At 40.6% G+C, this 18,251-nt stretch overlaps 1 protein-coding gene across 2 annotated transcripts in view; it reads left to right on the top strand.

The window, feature by feature from the left end:
• Positions 1-18,251, top strand: part of Prkg2 (protein kinase cGMP-dependent 2) — a 106,703-nt gene that overhangs the window by 61,732 nt on the left and 26,720 nt on the right. Inside the window, exons 10-14 of one of the 2 annotated variants that reach the window (XM_021210645.2) lie at positions 1,653-1,751; positions 2,878-3,031; positions 4,796-4,932; positions 7,079-7,168; positions 8,269-8,410. In XM_021210645.2, coding sequence (XP_021066304.1) covers positions 1,653-1,751; positions 2,878-3,031; positions 4,796-4,932; positions 7,079-7,168; positions 8,269-8,410 — 622 coding nt within the window. Of the gene's footprint in view, positions 1-1,652; positions 1,752-2,774; positions 2,836-2,877; positions 3,032-4,795; positions 4,933-7,078; positions 7,169-8,268; positions 8,411-18,251 lie in introns of those variants that run through there. The other variant, XM_029545451.1, reaches the window with a different exon arrangement.

Below are 18,251 nucleotides of genomic sequence, written 5' to 3'. Positions count from 1 at the left end.
TAATTTTATGTAAACTTTACAAGTTTAACTTATACGCACATTAATGAGGGTTGAGAAGTACACCTGACACAATGAAAGATGTAACATTATGTACATCAGGGTTGAGACAGATGGACCATTAGGTACATGTAGGTTGATCTACGATCTAGATTTCTGTGGTCATTAGGGTTATGTGTCTCTTGAGTTGTGTCTCATTGCCCTGTGAACACTATTCCACTTTAGATGATAAATGATAGGTGATTATTGATTCCTCTACTTATGACTAAAGGAATAGATTAGGCCCCAGCGATAGAGCAATTCAGGACACTCTGCAGACTTTAATCATATTGAGTGATATTCCCAGTTTAGTTTCTATAACACCTGCCTTACCAATCTCCTGTTAGCCTCGTGCTCACAGAAGGAGGTCCTTTGTACGTGGTGACTGCAGAGCTAGTGTCTGCCATAGTCCTTGGGATATGAGAAGTGCTCACCAGATGATGGCTTGACCACACTTACACCGAAACAGAGTGACAGAGAATCTATAGATCCTTATTTCTCCTTTCCTTCCCCAATTTTACACAAACTCTTTGTTGTTGTTGTTGTTGTTGTTGTTTTGTTTTGTTTTGTTTTGTTTTTCAAGACAGGGTTTCTCTGTATAATCCTAGCTGTCCTGGAACTCACTCTGTAGACCAGACTGGCCTTGAACTCAGAAATCTGCCTGCCTCTGTCTCCCAAGTGCTGGGATTAAAGGCGTGCGCCACTACTGCCCAGCTTACACAAACTCTTCATTATAGCACCAGAAGAATATAGTTTGAGCTCTCTTTTTTATTTTGAAATTGTGAGAAAACGTGTGAATTAACTGTAAGGGTAATAATAACTCTGTTTTTTAAAAGCCCCCACTTCCTGGTTCTACTGTGGATTATGGAAGACAATCTCAGACTCCTTGGGGTCTAACGTCGGAGTGGGAACAGCTTGTGTGAAGTTATGGCTAGAGCTTTGTAGCAGCTGAAACGTGGGGAATGGCAAGGCAGGGTTGTGGGGAAAATGCTACCTGACTGAGTCCCTGTGTGTCCTTAACAGAGGGAATCAGCTACAGAACTGCCAATAACTAACCACAACTATAGAAACTTAATTATTCCGTAACTTACTGAAGAACACTTTAAAAGTTGAAACAAACAATCAGATAGTGTTGTGCGTGTGCATGCATTGAGTAAAACTCTCAGGCTTGAGGGATGGTTCAGGGCTTTGTGTGTGTGTGTGTGTGTGTGTGTGTGTGTGTGTGTGTGTATTTAGGAAAACTCTCGGGCTTGGAGGATACCTCAGCCAACAAAGTGCTTTCTGTGCAACCACAAGGATTTGAATTCTATCCCCAGAACCCACATACAAATTTTATGTGGACTGGGACATGTGCTTGTATCTCTTGCTAGGAACGTGGAGGGAGTCATGTCTCTGGAGTTTGCTGGCCAGCTAACTGAGTCTAATTGGCATGCTCCGAGCCCTGTGAGACCCCATCTTAAAGGTAGACAGCTCTTGAGTAATCACACCCAAGGTTAGGCCACCATACACATGTGTACCCCAACACACAGAAACACACAGATAAATGGGAACAGAAAGCATTAAATTGTCTTGATATCTTCACAACCGACCACTTGGTCTCATTTTCTTTTTTTTAGAACATTCAACCAAACTGTTGGGACATTTGATGAACTCCAAAAATACCTTGAGGGGTATGTGGCCAACCTGAACCGTGACGATGAAAAAAGACACGCAAAGTAAGTAAGACGGGGTTTCCCTGCCAGTGGCAACAGGGACAGGGAGCAATTCCCCTCGGAGTTACCCTCCCTGTGCCCTCGCTAGGGGATTCGGGAGACACCGTCTCAACTCTAGAATGGCGAGTTTTTACGCCTCTAAGGAAAAACTTTGAGTGTTGAGTAGGAATTTGGGAGAAATTTTCTGATAAAGGAAATACTTTAGAATGGTAACTTACTCTAAAAGGATATGTTTACAGGTGAAGAACAGGATTATAGCTGGATTTTTTTTTTTTAAGTCTCCAAGGATGTATTTGTGAGTAGGAAGCAGCTGAAATGACTACTTCAAATTACTGAGTGCTTTTTTTTAAAAAAAAAAAAAATAGGAAACTTTCATTTAATGTTTTGTTACCTGGTAAAACACTTAGATTTTATTGTGATATTTTTGTGCTGAGAAATGAATCTAGGGCCCCGTACAATGAAGGTGGATTCTCCCTCACTCTGCTAACCCCAGCCTTTGAGGCATTACGAGGGAAAACGGAAGCTTATGCTCTCGAGACAGGCTTCTGATGAGGTACACTCAAACTTTCTAGAAAGACTAAATTTTGAGTTAAGGTGTTTAATCAGTACTTTGTTTTTTCCACTCTATGCCCCTTTAGACTTTGTGCCTGCTGCCTTTATAGTAACAGTTTACAGTTAGTTTGAACTCAATAATAATACAGGTATTTATGAACAGAAGTACTTAGATGTAAAATAGGAAGCGCTCGTTTATGTCTCATGAGGCAGTGATTCTGCATAAGGCGCAAACATTTTTGTTGACAAACAGCAGGAATTCTCAGTGTGGCCTTCTGGGAATGGCAGATGTGACTGGCTTGTTCTCTTCCACTGACTTCTCTCCTGGGATACTGATTAACAGCTTGTTTCGAGACGTGTTTGAAATTCAACAAAGTCCCTCCATTTTGCTCTCCTTGAATCTGTCTTTTGTCCAACCAAGTGATCCTCGGTATGGTCACATGCGTCCCTGTCAAAGGTTGAGACGATCTTTGTGGCACCGGTAGGCTGTATGAGAGCAGAGTTTGTGACTGGCAGGGTTCCAGCATGGCTTAGGGTATGTGTGTGTGTGTGTGTGACTTCTCGCTTCTCTCTGCAGGCGCTCCATGTCTAGCTGGAAACTGTCCAAAGCCCTTTCTCTGGAGATGATTCAGCTGAAAGAGAAGGTGGCCAGATTCTCCTCAACCTCCCCATTCCAGAACCTTGAGATTATCGCAACACTGGGCGTTGGTGGGTTCGGAAGAGTGGAGCTTGTAAGGGGTTTACGTTTCAAGCATCTGAGAGAAGCATTTTGACTCTTTGCTTTGTTCTGTTTTATATCCCAGCTTAGGTTGGAGGAATATATGAGTTATCACTGCTAACTTAAAGTGTTCTGAGTCTGAGGAAATAAATGTTTCTGCCTATTTGTGCTTGCAAATAGTAACTAAGTGATCTCTTACATCACATCCTGTGATGAATCCTTCTTGATAGTAATTATTGGAGAATGTACCAAGTAGGCATTCTGAAAGATTATGAAATGTAAAAAAAAAAATGTATTTTGTAACAAACACTCACATGTGCATAGATGTATATAGTCAAAACCCAGTATCTCTCTGCAGTGGCCAGTAGAAATACCCTAGGTGGAATCCTTAACATTATAGACATATTCCTTAAGCAACCCCGCTTCTATATCTGTGCTTGGCTTTCATTACCCTGCTTTGGGGTATGTAAAGCTTCCCTGCAGAGAGACAGGAAAGAATGGAAGCCAGAGGCTGTTTGAAGAGCAGCCTTCCGTGGCGCTCAATAGACAGCTGGGAGCCAAAGCCTGGTGTCACCTTTCTGTGCTTAATAATCAGCTCCCAAGAAGTAGCAGAGGCGCTGGGTTAGACCAAGTGTTCCGAGAAAACTGTGGAATAGACAACTGTGCTTTTTGGGGGCACAGATGGCTCTGAGCCCCTGGCAATTACCAAGCCCTTCTTTGCCCAGGCGATTTTTGATGGTTCACTGTACCATGACCTCCAGGAGCTACATCGAGGCCTTTGTCTGAAGGATGGCTCAGTATAAGGCACTGTGGCAGGCTGCTATAGACCCGATAGATAGAACAATTCACACCCACTCCAGACTCATCTCTGATGGAGGAGGGGGAAAAGCACTTTCCTAGCAGGGCAGAGAATATTTGTAGAGAGTCTTATGCTCTATGCAAATATTTATGTGCATGGGTATTTTCCACCCAAGAACGCAGCTAAAAGATTGAATTAACAATGCTGAGATCTGCTCTCCTAGATAATAACTACTAAAGAAGTAATTCCTCCAGCCATTTAAAAATCTATAGACATTACAAACGATAACTGTGATGAGACTGTGAGAGTAGTCAATTTCCATTTACTATTCAGTATTGTCTGCTTATGGATTTTCATAGCTACCAGAAAAATAGTCGTTTTCAATTTTGATTTGCCTTTAATAATATGTTCTGAGTTTTGCATACAGAGAAAGCCTTCTCTTACTTTGCAACCCCAATTTCTGCATTTATAGATATATGTTTCTATTACCTGATGTGCCTGTTGAACTTTGAAAATGTGCCTAATACAATTAATACAAATGAATTTCTACTTTTAATTAATTTAAATTTAAATGACCTCATGAGATTAGTAAGTTGCCCACTGAATAGGACAGATAAAAGAATTAATTTGATGTGAGTTTCTTTGAAAATTAGAGATGAATATTAAGAAATAAGAAGCCTTGGAAATTCTTGATCTTGTTACACAATGAAAACTGATGATTTCTGTCAATGAAATTTAATGAAACTCTATTTTCCTATTTCAGTAGAAAAAATTTAGAACCAAGTTATATGAAGCATTTTGAAAATGATTGGAAGTGCATAGTTATATAGAAATCAATTCTAGAGGGATACGTGGTTAAAAAGCCTATATACTCTTTAAATGTAAAACAACTTAATTTTCATTAGTTAATATGTTATATTACATATTACAAATTACTGTGATACATTAATTATGAGAATGCTTCCATTTCTCATGTAGGTTAAAGTTAAAAATGAGAATGTTGCTTTTGCCATGAAGTGTATAAAGAAGAAGCACATTGTTGATACAAAACAGCAAGAACATGTCTACTCAGAAAAGAGGATCCTGGAGGGGTTGTGTTCTCCCTTCATCGTGAAGTAAGTGGGCAGTGAGCGTTCCAGGAAGTGTGACTCTGAAGTCGCCTATGGGATCTTGGGTAGGAGTTTCCAAGGAAACCTTGCTAAGGTGCTCACGTGTGTGTGTGTGTGTGTGTGTGTGTGTGTGTGTGTGTGTGTGTGTGCATGTGTGTCTATTATAAAATAGTTGGAGCTAATGTAGAATTTGGGAAGGAGGAAACAAGAAGCTGCCCAGGATGGGAGGGAAGTTAAACCTCTGCAGGGAAGGCATTTGGGTACACACAGTTACCAAAGGGGGACATACCTGGTCCTAGAAGTTCAAAGCTCTAAAGTGACTATCTCCTGATAGTTATTCCTTTTTTCTCTGTACCTGTTAGAAGCTTGGAGGAGATACTATTTAGGCCACCACCCTCTTTACTTGCATATTCATGGGCCACCGATATAAGCCAGTTTAAATGTTCATTTACTTCTTAATGATCCCTAAGTGTAGTTTCGGTGACTTCTGGTAGTGTGCAGCCTATAGGAAAGACAAAATAGGTGTGCCATGGGGCATCTAGCCTGGGCTCTAGCGCCAGAGCCCACATCCTGAAACTTTTACTTTCTGACTAGCATGGTACTATGTAGCCCAAGATGACCCTGAACTCACAGAAACCTTCCTGCCCTTGAATGTTATGATTACAAATGTGTGCCACGATACCCAGCTTCTAAAGAGATGACTTACTGTAGTCCCCATGCTGTGGACCATCAGTTCTCCTGGCTGCTTCCTTCTGGGTGTGGTGCAACCAAGAAAAGGGTCTGCGCCTTCCTCTCTGCTTCTCCCCTCCCACCATTCCATTCCCATTCTGCTCCTCCTCTCCTCTAATTCTTCCTTTCTTACTTTTATTTTATGTATATGAATGCCTGCCTGCGTGTATGTATGTGTACTATATGGATGGCTAGTGTCCACCCAGGCCAAAAAGAGGGAGATGGAACTGTCATTATAGACAACTGTGATCCGTCATGTGGGTACTGGGAATTGAACCTGCATCTTTTGTGAGAACAACAAGTGGTGAGCCTTCTCTCCATCTACTAAAACAGGTTCTTCTTGAACACTGAGCACCTGAAAATATTTGAACCCATGTGTTGAATGTGACATACCATCCCGACACACCACTGCGGCTCTGAGGCTCCCCTACCCCAGCTTATGTGGAGGCCTGTTAAGCACAGCATCTCTGTCCTTCTCACACATTGTTATTAATGCTCAGAACCACTTTACCCACCATCTAATTTCCATGGGTTAGCCAAGGGCAGCAGGGCTCTTTAGAGGTGGGCCTTTCTTGAACCTGGATCATACACACTCCCCACCCAGACTACTTTCCACTTGTAGGTGTCCTCGCCAAGTCATTCCCCACTAGCCTTACAACTTAAAAGTCTGTCTCCTAGTATAGTTCCAATACTAGCTAACCAAACAGGGGGCATACAACATGTGTCTAATGAACTGTTATGGAAGGTACCTATTAAGTGATATATGCATGGGCCTGTGGCTTTGAGGAAGAAGGAGCGGTCCTATTTGATAGGTGACATAATGAGTCACTTTATGATGAAGGTGGTCCGGCGCTTAGCCTTTCAAGAAATGAAGATGAAGAAGTTCAGTCTGTGGGCAGAGGCAGGGCTATGTAAGTACAGGATAAAGTCAGAGATCCCAGGGATCATCAGAGAGGCTTTGGCGAGAAGCCCTGTGCAGCTGTTGGATGTTATCTTAGTTGGGGTTTTACTGCTGTGAACAAACACCATGACCAAGGCAGCTCTTATAAAGGACAACATATAATTGGGGCTGTCTTACAGGTTCAGAGGTTCAGTCCATGATCATCAAGGCAGGAGCATGGCAGAGCCCAGGCAGGCATGGTGCAGGAGGAACTGAGAGTTCTACATCTTCATCTGAAGGCCACTGGGAGAAGACTGGCTTACAGGGAGCTAGGAGGAGGGTCTTAAAGCCCACACTCACAGTGACACACGTGTTTCAACAAGGCCTTCTAATAGTGCCACTCCCTAGGCCAAGTAGATTTAAATGACCACAGGAGTCTATGTGGAAATGGGAGTAGTTTCAAAAGTTGCTGGTGGCAGCCTAACCAGCTTCAATGACGTTAGAGCCACATTTCTAACCATTTGTTTTCATCTGTCTCCACAGGTTGTATCGTACTTTCAAGGACAATAAATATGTATACATGCTTCTGGAGGCCTGCTTAGGTGGGGAGCTGTGGAGTATACTGAGAGACAGGTGAGGAAAAGCTCTGTAAGCAATAACTCTTACCAACTCACATCTGGTCTGAGCTATGAAGATGGTACTAGGATATGATTATAGGAAAATGCTTTCACTACATGTAGCAGGGCAATAGTTGTTCTTTTTTGTTAGCTAACATTACAGAAGTAGCATGGGGGTCTTGTAAAGTAATCTGCCATTCTAGTATATGGGCTGAAGAGTTTCAGGCATACAGCATGTATGAACTATCTGAGGTCACATGGACAGGAAGAGGCAGACTCAGACTCAGAATGTTAACAAGGGCGTGTGATGGGGAACTGATTAGGTCCTCACAAAACAAAGCAGAATGGGATGTCTACAAAGGTTTGATTTTATGAAAGGAATGATTTTGGTAGTCATAATACAGATGGTAAGAGGCAGCTTCTATGTAGAAGGCATGATGGTAAAAGTTTGAAAGATTTCTAGACAATACAGAATTTTGTATGTAAAAGGCTATAAAAGTATAAAATTTAGAAACACAAGCTTAGAGTTTAGCTGAAGAAATGGGGGGGTGATATTAAAATATCCCACTATATGAAGGCTAAATAATGACAGAGAATTTGCACATTTCTAAGGAAATGATAAATCAAAGGATGCCTGAAGATGACAAAGACAGAGTCAGAAGGGCAGAGAGGTGGGAAAAGACAAGGCAGAAAGCTGTGGACTTCCGAGCTGCAGAAAGCGAGAAGACAAGTTCACCAGAAGAGCAATGTGAGGGCGTTCTGTAATAAGCAAGGGAGTCGTTGACAGACGAGCCCTTAGATGTTCTTCTTTGGCACCGTGGTCCTTAACCCTGACTGCATGACACGATTGCCTGTGGAACTCTTAGAAACCAAGAACATTTTTTCCTAATATCACATTATGATTCATTTTACTGGGGTGTGGTCCAGTAAATCATTTGTCTCAAGGCATATCAGTGTTCTCATGGCTGAGGCCCACTGAGCTAGGGATGTAAGTAAATGAATGTTGGGTTAAGCACTATGCACATGACCATGTGTGGATTACAATATGATCTAGAAGCCTATGATGGCGCCACGGACATATTCAGAGTATTAAGAAGAGAAACCATGTCATTGCAGAGGCAGCTTCGATGAACCAACCTCCAAATTCTGTGTCGCTTGTGTGACAGAAGCATTTGATTATCTGCACCGACTAGGTATCATCTACAGAGACCTGAAGCCAGAGAACTTAATTCTGGATGCCGATGGCTACCTTAAATTGGTAAGGCACATTCTCTTGCTCATAGTATCATGTGAGATATTTGTGCAACAAAGTTGTGTCATAGTTGCAGTCTCTGTTTCCTTTTGGGGCAGCTGCTACTTTTACACTGTGGCCCTTGAATACTTTATGCTTAATAGTATGAACAATGCTATGCATATATTCTATTTAAATATATTTTTACCTGTATGGATGGTTTACATATTTGTACATGCCCATGCATTCATGCCTTGTGCCTGAAGAATTAGAAGAGGGTGTCAGATCCCCTGGAACTGTGATTGCAGACAGTTGTGAGCTTCCTGACCCAGGTCTTCTGAAAGAGCTGCCAATGCTCTCAACCTCTGAGTCCTTTCTCCCGTAACTATGTATACATTCTTCTTTGGCTCAGTGTTTCAACCATACCTACAACACTTTCCTGAAGGTTCACATCACAGAATGCCTTTTGGGTTTGTTAGTATGGTTTAGTCATTTTAACTGTGTTTTATTTGGTGCTCCATATAGGAACTGCCTTGTGAGGAATAAAGGTGACAGTGTGACTTCTGTCTCAAAGTATCCACTTTCTAAGTAGGGCGAGAAGGGAACCTGTGACCATGGGTAGCTAGTTTGAAATCTTTCTACTTGCTCACATAGGAAAGGAGCATTCAGAAGCTTTGGGGCCATGCTGCATGAGAATCAACTTTCTTTGCTAGCCATCTCTGTGGTCCATTTACTCCTAAGAGGAATCCCTTGCAGAACACACAAAATCATAAAAGGCATAGAAGTTCGGTGGTCAAACTGAGGAGAAAATAAAGCCACTTTGGACCTCAGGAAGAAAACCTACAGAATGGGAAACTAAAGAGGCTTTTCAGCATCCATTTTGATAGCTCTTCAAACACATCTAGCCATATCTGAACTTAACACTTACAAAGATATTGCTACCTCAGGGGTTCGATGTAGGGAGATAACATTATTTACTGATCAGTTAGCAAATGCAGATGCTATGTTAAAACTTTAACAGTGAATCTGTTCAATAATGCATGAGATAGGTTTAGTTGGCATAATTGTGAAATTTAGCCCAAGTGATTAAGTTTGTTATGTTTAATTTCTAAGAGTTCTTTCCCTATGAGGTGAAATAAGAGGCCTTTCATGTGAGACCTGGCTCACTCCCAAGAATCATTTTCATCCATTCAAGCTTTATTTTGTCCATGAAAGACAGCTTTCAGAACTGGCGAGTTCCGAACACGAGACTTCACAATTCATCCATTGACTGTGCCTCCCCCGAGCCTTTAGGGAAACTCTCTGGAATATTCTAGAAGAAAGAAAAACTATTACGAGGGCTAAAGACTGTTTATTAAATGTATCTCTTACTTTTCATAGTTGTTTTCCCAAAACCCTCGGAGAGGATCATTAGTATTGACGGCTCTAGGTGTCAGGGACTTCCAATTTGCCATTATTATCCAGGCTTCTCATTTATTTATCAATGAGCAAAATAAACAGTTAGAAATTTGAGGTATCTAAAAAAAAAATCAGTGTTGAATTTTCAATCACCAATTATATTTTGAACTAGATATCCAGAATTACTTTCACTACAAAATGTTTGGAAATACCAGATAAGACATGAAGAAGAGGGTTGGGAATGCACTGAGGGGTTCCTTAGACAGCACAGGAGTTCCTATGCGGCAGGGAGAGAATATAGAACAGTAGTGTATGGTTATTACATTGTACACAGAAGGGTCCAAGATGCACAACAGCTGCCTCTCTCATCCAGGCAAACCCCTCGGGTCAGTCCTCAGTGCTGTCATCAGTGCTGCATGTTCCATCAAGTCTGAATGACCTAGTATTTTGATTTAGTGCCTGTGTCATTGAGGAATAGGAGAGCAAACCTTAGATCTGGGCATTGTGGGAAAATGATCTAGAGAACTTTTTTTACAGAGGCAGGAGTCAAACCGGTTAAACAAATATCACAGTTATAAAGACAGTACGTGCAGACAGACACTCTTACCTCATCATTAGTTCATGGGAGAGTAATGAAAAAGTGTCCTCTAAAAATTCTTGGCCACGAGCTGCTCTTAGTGAAAAAAACATCCAAGCAAAAGTTTATAAATGAAGATGGACCCATGCTGGACTCATGCCCAAAGTCCTAAACACCAGTCCAGATTCTTTTCAAGTGAATCTCCTGTCGATTCAGGACATGGAGAACCCCTGGAGGTTAAATTCCAGGAAAGACAAGCTCATGCTCAGTATATTAATAATAAATGTACAAGGAAAAAAATTACTAAGTACCACGGGCATAGCTGCCAAGAGAGTGAAGAGCAGAAGTAGATGCTTAAGCTCCTCGAGGGTCTCAAAAGTGATCTAAGAAGTTTGGAGAAAGATCCAGCAAATTAAGTGTCTGCTGAGAAAAATAAGGCTATAATGATTAATTAAATATAATATGGGACTTTTCATGTATCATGGAGTAGCTTGCGTTGAACCACCCTGGGTAACTAATTTATGTATAAACTGTGAAGGCACTGGACAGCAACCACAGGAAATAAATATCTAAGCCTTGATAAAGGGCGTCCTGCTACATGAGACCCACATTTTAAAATGGCCGCATAGGGGTTTATTGAGAATGTGCCTCAGTATATAAGGAATTAGGATTGAACCTAACTTAACATCTTACCCAATGAGCAATATTGCACAGTTTTTCATTAGATTGAGAACAAAAAGAGGTTACCTGATCTCACACTGTTAACATGGTAATGGGCTTCAGCAAGCGAAGAAAACCAAGAAAGGGGAACAAAAGGCCCCAAGTCAGAAAACAAAATAAATCAGCTCTTTTTATTTGATTATAGCATGGATTTTTATTTATTATTATTATTTTTATTATTTATTTAATTTATTTGTTATTTAGAGATGTCTAAAAACATCTATCAAAGAAGAACGTAGAATGTGTAAGTGAAGTATTGTTGGCACAAAATCAATAAAGTAAAATTTTCTTTTTTACATAGTAATGACAAAAAGTTCTAAATGAAATAAAATGAAATAAAATATAAAATAATTTATATTTTAATATAAAGTATATTAAAATAGTGTCACTATTATGAAAAATAATAAAATATATAATGATATGATAGCTCTTCACTGAAAATCATTAAATATTAATAAAATAATTAAATGATAATATAGACTATGTTCATGATTTGTAGAAAGTAATAGTGTATCAAGCAAAATTGTATAAAGATGTCTGTTTTTCCAAATTAATTGATACGATTTTTATGTCCATGCAATCTAACCTGCCTTGTGAGACCTACTCTGGTGCCAATTGCCAATACTTTACTGTCATCTTTTGGTCCCACGAAGCCAGCGCTTGCTTTCTGTGGGAGAAGGATCTCTGAGTTCCAGGGTGCCATCACGGTTCCCTTGGATATCGGCTACTGTAGTAGAGAAATAGAGAACTTAAACTAAGTGAGTCTGAAAAAAGAAAGGCCAATTGGTGTTAACAGAAAGAAACAAAGGGGACAGGGATGTCACAGAGTGGGGAGTTTCATGTGACAACTTATCAGCAACAAAAGAAGGAAGAATTCAGAGAAAATCATGCTTAAAAACTCTGAGCAAGAATAACTGACACATTTTAATTATAAGCCCAGAGAAACCATCTTTCAGGAAGGGTGCGATGACATATTTAGACAAAGAGGAGAGCTGTTTCCTACATTAAAAGAATATGATTATAGAAGGTTAAAATATGACACCTACTCCACTCCACTCCCCACAAAGAGAGGGCAAAGCAACAGAAAGGGTGACCACAGGACAATGGTAAATCTGTCAGCTCCATAGACACTAGGGTGTAAATCAGCCACATCGCAATGCATCACATTAAAACAAGAAAATGCTAACTAACTCAACGGCAGCGGCACATAAACTTAAAGTAGGAGTCTCTGAAATTAAAATAGGAGGATAAAATGTCATCTTCAAAGAAGGCAGCAAGAAGAAACAGGAGAGCCAGGGGTGGGGGAAAGAACATAAATTAAAGAATTAGAGAGCAATCCAAGATATGTAAATGAACTTAACTCTCCAGATTAAAAAAAATCGTCAAATAAAATTATAAAATAAAAATCAGATATATGATATCTGCAACAGAAAGACTTTAAAAAATGAAGTGCAGGAAACTGAAATTATGGATAAAAACTGTATGTCTGGAAAACGTTGAGTCAATTAAAATCAGGTTTCACCGTGTCGTTGTCAGGGACGAAGCACCCCTAAAGGTGAAGAGATAACATATGATGAGAGTGTGTACAGCTCATCGAGGCCATAGAAACAGCCTGCTTTATTTTTTAAACCTTGTTTTCTAATAAGATTCTTCAAAAGTATAAAGTAGTCTGGCAGAATTAGGGGCAGAAATAGTTGAAGACATTTTAATACACCACTTAAAAACTGATAGAACTTTGAATCATAAAACACTACAGTGTTAGAAGATGCCTAGAACACAGTGAGCAAGCTTGACCTTGTAGGCCTGTGAAATGTTGTTCCCAGCAGGTGATGAATGCACATGAGAAAAATTTTAGCAAATACCAGGCCATTAAGTAAAATTCAGCAGAGAAAAATATAGGGATTGGGCTGTTGGCAGAAAGCCTGGTAGAACTAAATTGACTGAGGATTTCTGGGGTGGTTGAATGGGTTGGTAGTGGTGGGCATTCCTGTTATCTGCACGGCAGGAGTCACAGGGTCCTTGTAACAGTGACCTTGGCCTCATTCATATGTATGTATGTATGCACCTACGTATATATGCTTGTATGTATGTATGTACGTATGCATGTATTATATATGTATGCATGTATTTCTCCTTTATCTTAAACCCTGAAAATTTCACAGGAAGTTAGACATCTAATGAAGGTAACTAAGAAAAAAAGAACAAAATGAAATTATGGTCTCATGGGTCATTAAGTAAGATTGTTTTCATTGTAAAATGAAACCTGGCCTAGGTTTATTGCTAGATAGAGGCTAGTGAATGGGTGTGTTCCCATGATTTTTTTCCAGCATGTTTTATTGTTTTATTGCTTGATTCTGGGTTTGTAAGTTGATTTTGTATCTTGCCATTTTGCTGAAATTGATTGTTCCTAGAAGTTTTCTGGTAGAAAATGTGGGATCCTTTATGTATAATAATATCACATCATCTACAAATAACGATAGTTTGAGTTCTTCCTTTCTTATACGTTTCCTTTTGCTTTCCTTCTCTTGTCCTATTCCTCCAGCTAAAACCTCAAAAACTATGTTGAAGAGAGGTCAATACTCCTGACACATTCCTGATTTGAGGAGGATTCCTTTCACCCTTTCTCTATTCAGCATGATGCTGAAATATGTTCTCTTCAGTCCTGTTCTCTAGAACTTTTATCATGATGTCATGTTGCGTGTTGTCAAAGGTCTTTCATACATATGTTGAGCCATACTTTTTTTGCCTTCACATCTACTTATATGCTTCATTACGCTTCCAGACTTCTGTATGTTGAACCATCTCTACTTTTAGGATAAAAGGAAAGACAACACGGGATGATTTTTTTAAGTACAAATTGAAGAACCCGAGGATAGTAATATCTCACACATGTCTTTCCTGTGCACATGCCGTATTTTATTTCTTCAACCTTGTTTCACTTTCCAAGCCAAGGAAGGCCAATAAAGCCAATAGTGTTATGAATGTATGTATGAAGGAATGGGAACAAATGTAGTACATTTTAAACACCAAGCTGGGTCCGGCAGTGAGTACCCTGTTTTGGCTAGGGTCATTAAGGAGGCTCAGCGTTCTAGGAAGCTTATCGGTCATAGAAAAGAAAGAAAGAAAGAAATCAGCAACAGTGTCAGCACTGAACACATTCTGCATTTTCTTATGTAGGGCTCTAAGTAAAATTAAGTTGTTCTATTGTCACACCTGTACAAAATAGAAATCAACTAGACATCTGGGTGGAATTTTAAAGACACCAGAATAACAGTAGAGAAAATGTTAATAGTTGCAAAAAGAAAAAAAGAAAAGAGAAAGAAAAAAAGAAAGAAAGAAAGAAAGAAAGAAAGAAAGAAAGAAAGAAAGAAAGAAAGAAAGAAAGAAAGAGAAAGACCAGTGAACCGGTATCCAACTTTAGAAGTTAAAATGACAGAAGAAAAATGAATGGAATTAAAAGGGAGAATAAATCATCATAAAATAAAAGGATACTCACACCTAAAACTGATTATTTGAAAATACTGATAAAATTAAAAAATCTGTACATCTCCCGCTCATTTTTCTTATGTTTCTATCACTGTTATAAAACACAGTAATCAAGGCAACTCATCAAAGAAAGTGTTTATTTTGGGACATCCATTCAGAGGGTTAGAGTCCATGACGGCAGAGCAGAGGGATGTGGTGGTTGGAACAGCTGAGAAATTACATCATGTTCTACAAGTTGGAGGCAGAAAGAGAGAGACAGAGAATGGTGTGCATCTTTTGAAACTTCACTGCCCACCCACAGTGATTCACCTCCTCCAGCCAGGCCATGCCCCTCGTCTTTTCCCAAGAAAGTTCCACAAGCTGGGGACCAAGTATTCAAATATATGAGTCTCTTATTCAAACCACACTATACTCCTGCCCCCCCCCCATTGACTTGTAGCCATATCATAATTTAGCCCAACTTTAAAAACCCCTGTAGTCTTTCAGTCTTTTCGAAGTTTAAAACTCCAAAGTCTCTTCTGAGATTCAAAGCAATATCTTGATTCTAACCCCTTGTAAAATAAAACAGCAAATCACACACTTAGAGCGTATGATGGCACAGAACATATGTTACCATTATAAAAAGAGAGGAATAGGGGTTGGGTTAAGAAATACTGAACCAAATTCAAGTCTGAAACCCAGAGAGGGGAACTCTCCTGTAATTCCATGTCTGACATCAGAGGGCTTAGACTGTTCTTCCAGCCTAGCTTTGCTGACTGTGACTGACGTGTGCCTCTCTCCTTCGGACTGGTTTAGTTCCACTCCCTGTCTGCAGCTCTCCTGAGCAGAATAGCTCTGGCATCTCCAACATCTTGGGTTCTCCAGTCACTCTAGGCCTTTGCTTTCACAGCTTCACACAATGGCCCCTTAGGGCCTCCACACAGACTCCTCTGCCATGTCCCTGTCCTTAGTGGCTCTCTGGAACTATGAAGGAAGCTTCCACGACCCCATTACTTGTGCATCTTTCATGGCTCTAAAGACAGAACCACATGTCCAGACCGGCCAAATCTGGGTACCTCTTGAGGTGGAGCCTGGTTCCGTTGCATGGCATGGGCAGGCAGAACTTTCCTCTGCTTCACTTTACAGAGCGGAGCTTTCCCTTTTACAAGTTGGAGGCTTAGCTGGGTAGGGGCTTATACTGAGGACTTCACCCTTTCTGTTCCCCTTCATATGAGGCCTTTCTTTCCTCTTCTCATCTCTTTCAACACAAGCCATTAAATCCCTTGACTTCTTTCCTCCTTCAATCAGTACAGTTTGTATTCCCTTCCACCTAACTTGCTCTCCTTCATTGTAGACCTGCATAAGAGTGATTACTGATGACCATGTACCAAAGCCAATGAGTAGGCTGTTTCGATATCTTCTTCGCCAAGGAAATACAATGCTTTTGGATTCAGCCTCAGACAGAGTCTTAGGACAAAGACAGAACCAGACTGACCTGGAGGAAGAGGAAGATACCAACTCCAACCCACTCAAGCTGTTTTGCCTCACCTAAGGGGGAAGAAGTCAGGGAAACATTTGCAAAGTTCGCACAGCAGAGGCTTGGTTCACTAAGGGACCAGAGCCTAACTGTGGCGGCATAGAATACACCTTTCCTCTTGGGAGCTATCACTGTATGACTCGGGACGACTCATAACCATTCCTTTGGCTCGGCCCTTCATATCTGGCTCTCGGGTGCATATTATATGTCCTGCAAAAGGCAAAATGTAATTTGAAGAGGCAGAGGCAGCCTCAGAACTAGGCATCAGAGGGATGTGAGAATTATCAGAATTCTAACATCCACGATTAACCTACTGAAGGGTATAGGGACAAACCAGGTACCTTACAAGAACAGGCAGGTGATGTAAGCGAAGACATAAATACTAAAGGAAGATAGATAGATAGATAGATAGATAGATAGATAGATAGATAGATAGATAGATAGATAGACAGATAGATAGATAAATGTAGTTGTTATGAGCCTCTTAGCAAATTAGGTAAGGCTGAGATGAGAATCTCAGGACTTGAGGATTATCAGAAGAAATCTTAAAAAATTAAAGAGAGCAGACACGACAAAACAAGCAAACCAAGCAAGCACAAGCAGACTTCTAAAGGGCTGTGGAACTGAAGGATGTTACCTCAGCAGAGGAGACTGGGATGAGAGGGGAGGGGACAAAGGGGATAGAAGCCATGCTGGAAGCTGCAGGGGCAAAACTCAGCCGCAGATCCACAAAGATGCAAAGGCTGCAGCACACAGTGCCCACACTTGAGGGAAGTGGGGTGACGATGATGATAGTTACAAGGAAAGGAAAGAAGAGTTGGGGTGCTCTCATGAGGCCTGTGAATGGTATTGTGTCACTTGAATATTTGTGTGAAGGCACTATAGTGTGTGCTCACAGACCACATGACATTGAACTAGTAATCGGTAGCAGAAAGACAAACTCATTGGGTGTAGACACACTTACACATACTATTTGGGTATCTTTGGGTTTGTTTGTTTTGTTTTGCTTTTTTCTGTTGGTTGGTGTGGTAAAATGCTCTTACAAAAGCGACTTAAAGGAGGAAGGTTTATCCTGGCTCACAGTTTTTAGGCTACAGTGGGTCACAGTGGGAAAGCCAAGACAAAAGAACTTGAAACCGATGGTCACATCATAACCACAAGCAGGAAGCAGAAGTCAATGAACATGTGCTACCACTGAGTTTTCTTCCCCACTGATACTGTCCAGGATCCCAACCCGGAATCAGTGCTGCCCATGAGACACAGGTCTTACCACCACAGTCAATGTGACCAAGAGAATCCCCACAGGCTTGCCTGGAGGTCCACATCTCAGGTGACCCTAAATGCTGTGTAGTTGACAAGACTACCCACCACAATGGGCCAATAAAGAGGTCTCATAATTATGTTTCAAAATATTCTGATTCAAATAAAAATAAAAAACCCAAGCGCTCATAATTTCTGGAATGTTCCCCAAAGCACTGTTGGTAGGGAAACAGAAAGCACTGAGTGCCTTATTAAAAAAAGGAGAAGGATCAAATATCAACCGTATCTATTCCCAACTGAGGGACTACCATACAAAAACAGAAGCAAAACACCACACTCTAAATGACGGGGAGATAATTGAAAATAGTCCGTGTTCTTGTAGTTGAAAACAGAAAATTCCCGGAGGAAAACCCAGTCATTTCAACAGCTGATGCTTTGAAGTGATCAACAGAAACCAACAAATCTCAAGATTAAATCGTAAGAAAAAAAGGAAGGGACTTACAAATTAGCATCACAAATGAAGCAGAAGATATTGTTACATGCTTTGTGGCTACAGAGATGGTGAGAAAGGAACTCTGTCAGGAACTCTCAGGGTCAAGAGATTAGATGAAATGAGCAAATTCTTGAAAAGACATTATCTCCCAAATGTTAAATAGGGAAAAAAAATCAAACATAAATAAGTTGATATTTGACAAAAGAGCAAAGGGTCCATCTAAGACCTACCCCAAGTAGCCCTCACATCCGTCCCACTCCCTGCATAAAAACTAAGGAAAAATCAATCTCAGACATACACATCACACAGTAACTCATAGGGCTCACATACACATCACACAGTAACTCATAGGGCCCACATACACATCACACAGTAACTCATAGGGCCCACATACACATCACACAGTAACTCATAGGGC

This window comes from Mus pahari, chromosome 13 (genome assembly GCF_900095145.1).
Source record: "Mus pahari chromosome 13, PAHARI_EIJ_v1.1, whole genome shotgun sequence".
Classification (NCBI taxonomy): domain Eukaryota; kingdom Metazoa; phylum Chordata; class Mammalia; order Rodentia; family Muridae; genus Mus; species Mus pahari.
Note: the sequence above shows the minus strand (reverse complement) of the source record. Positions and strands in the feature narration are given on the sequence as shown.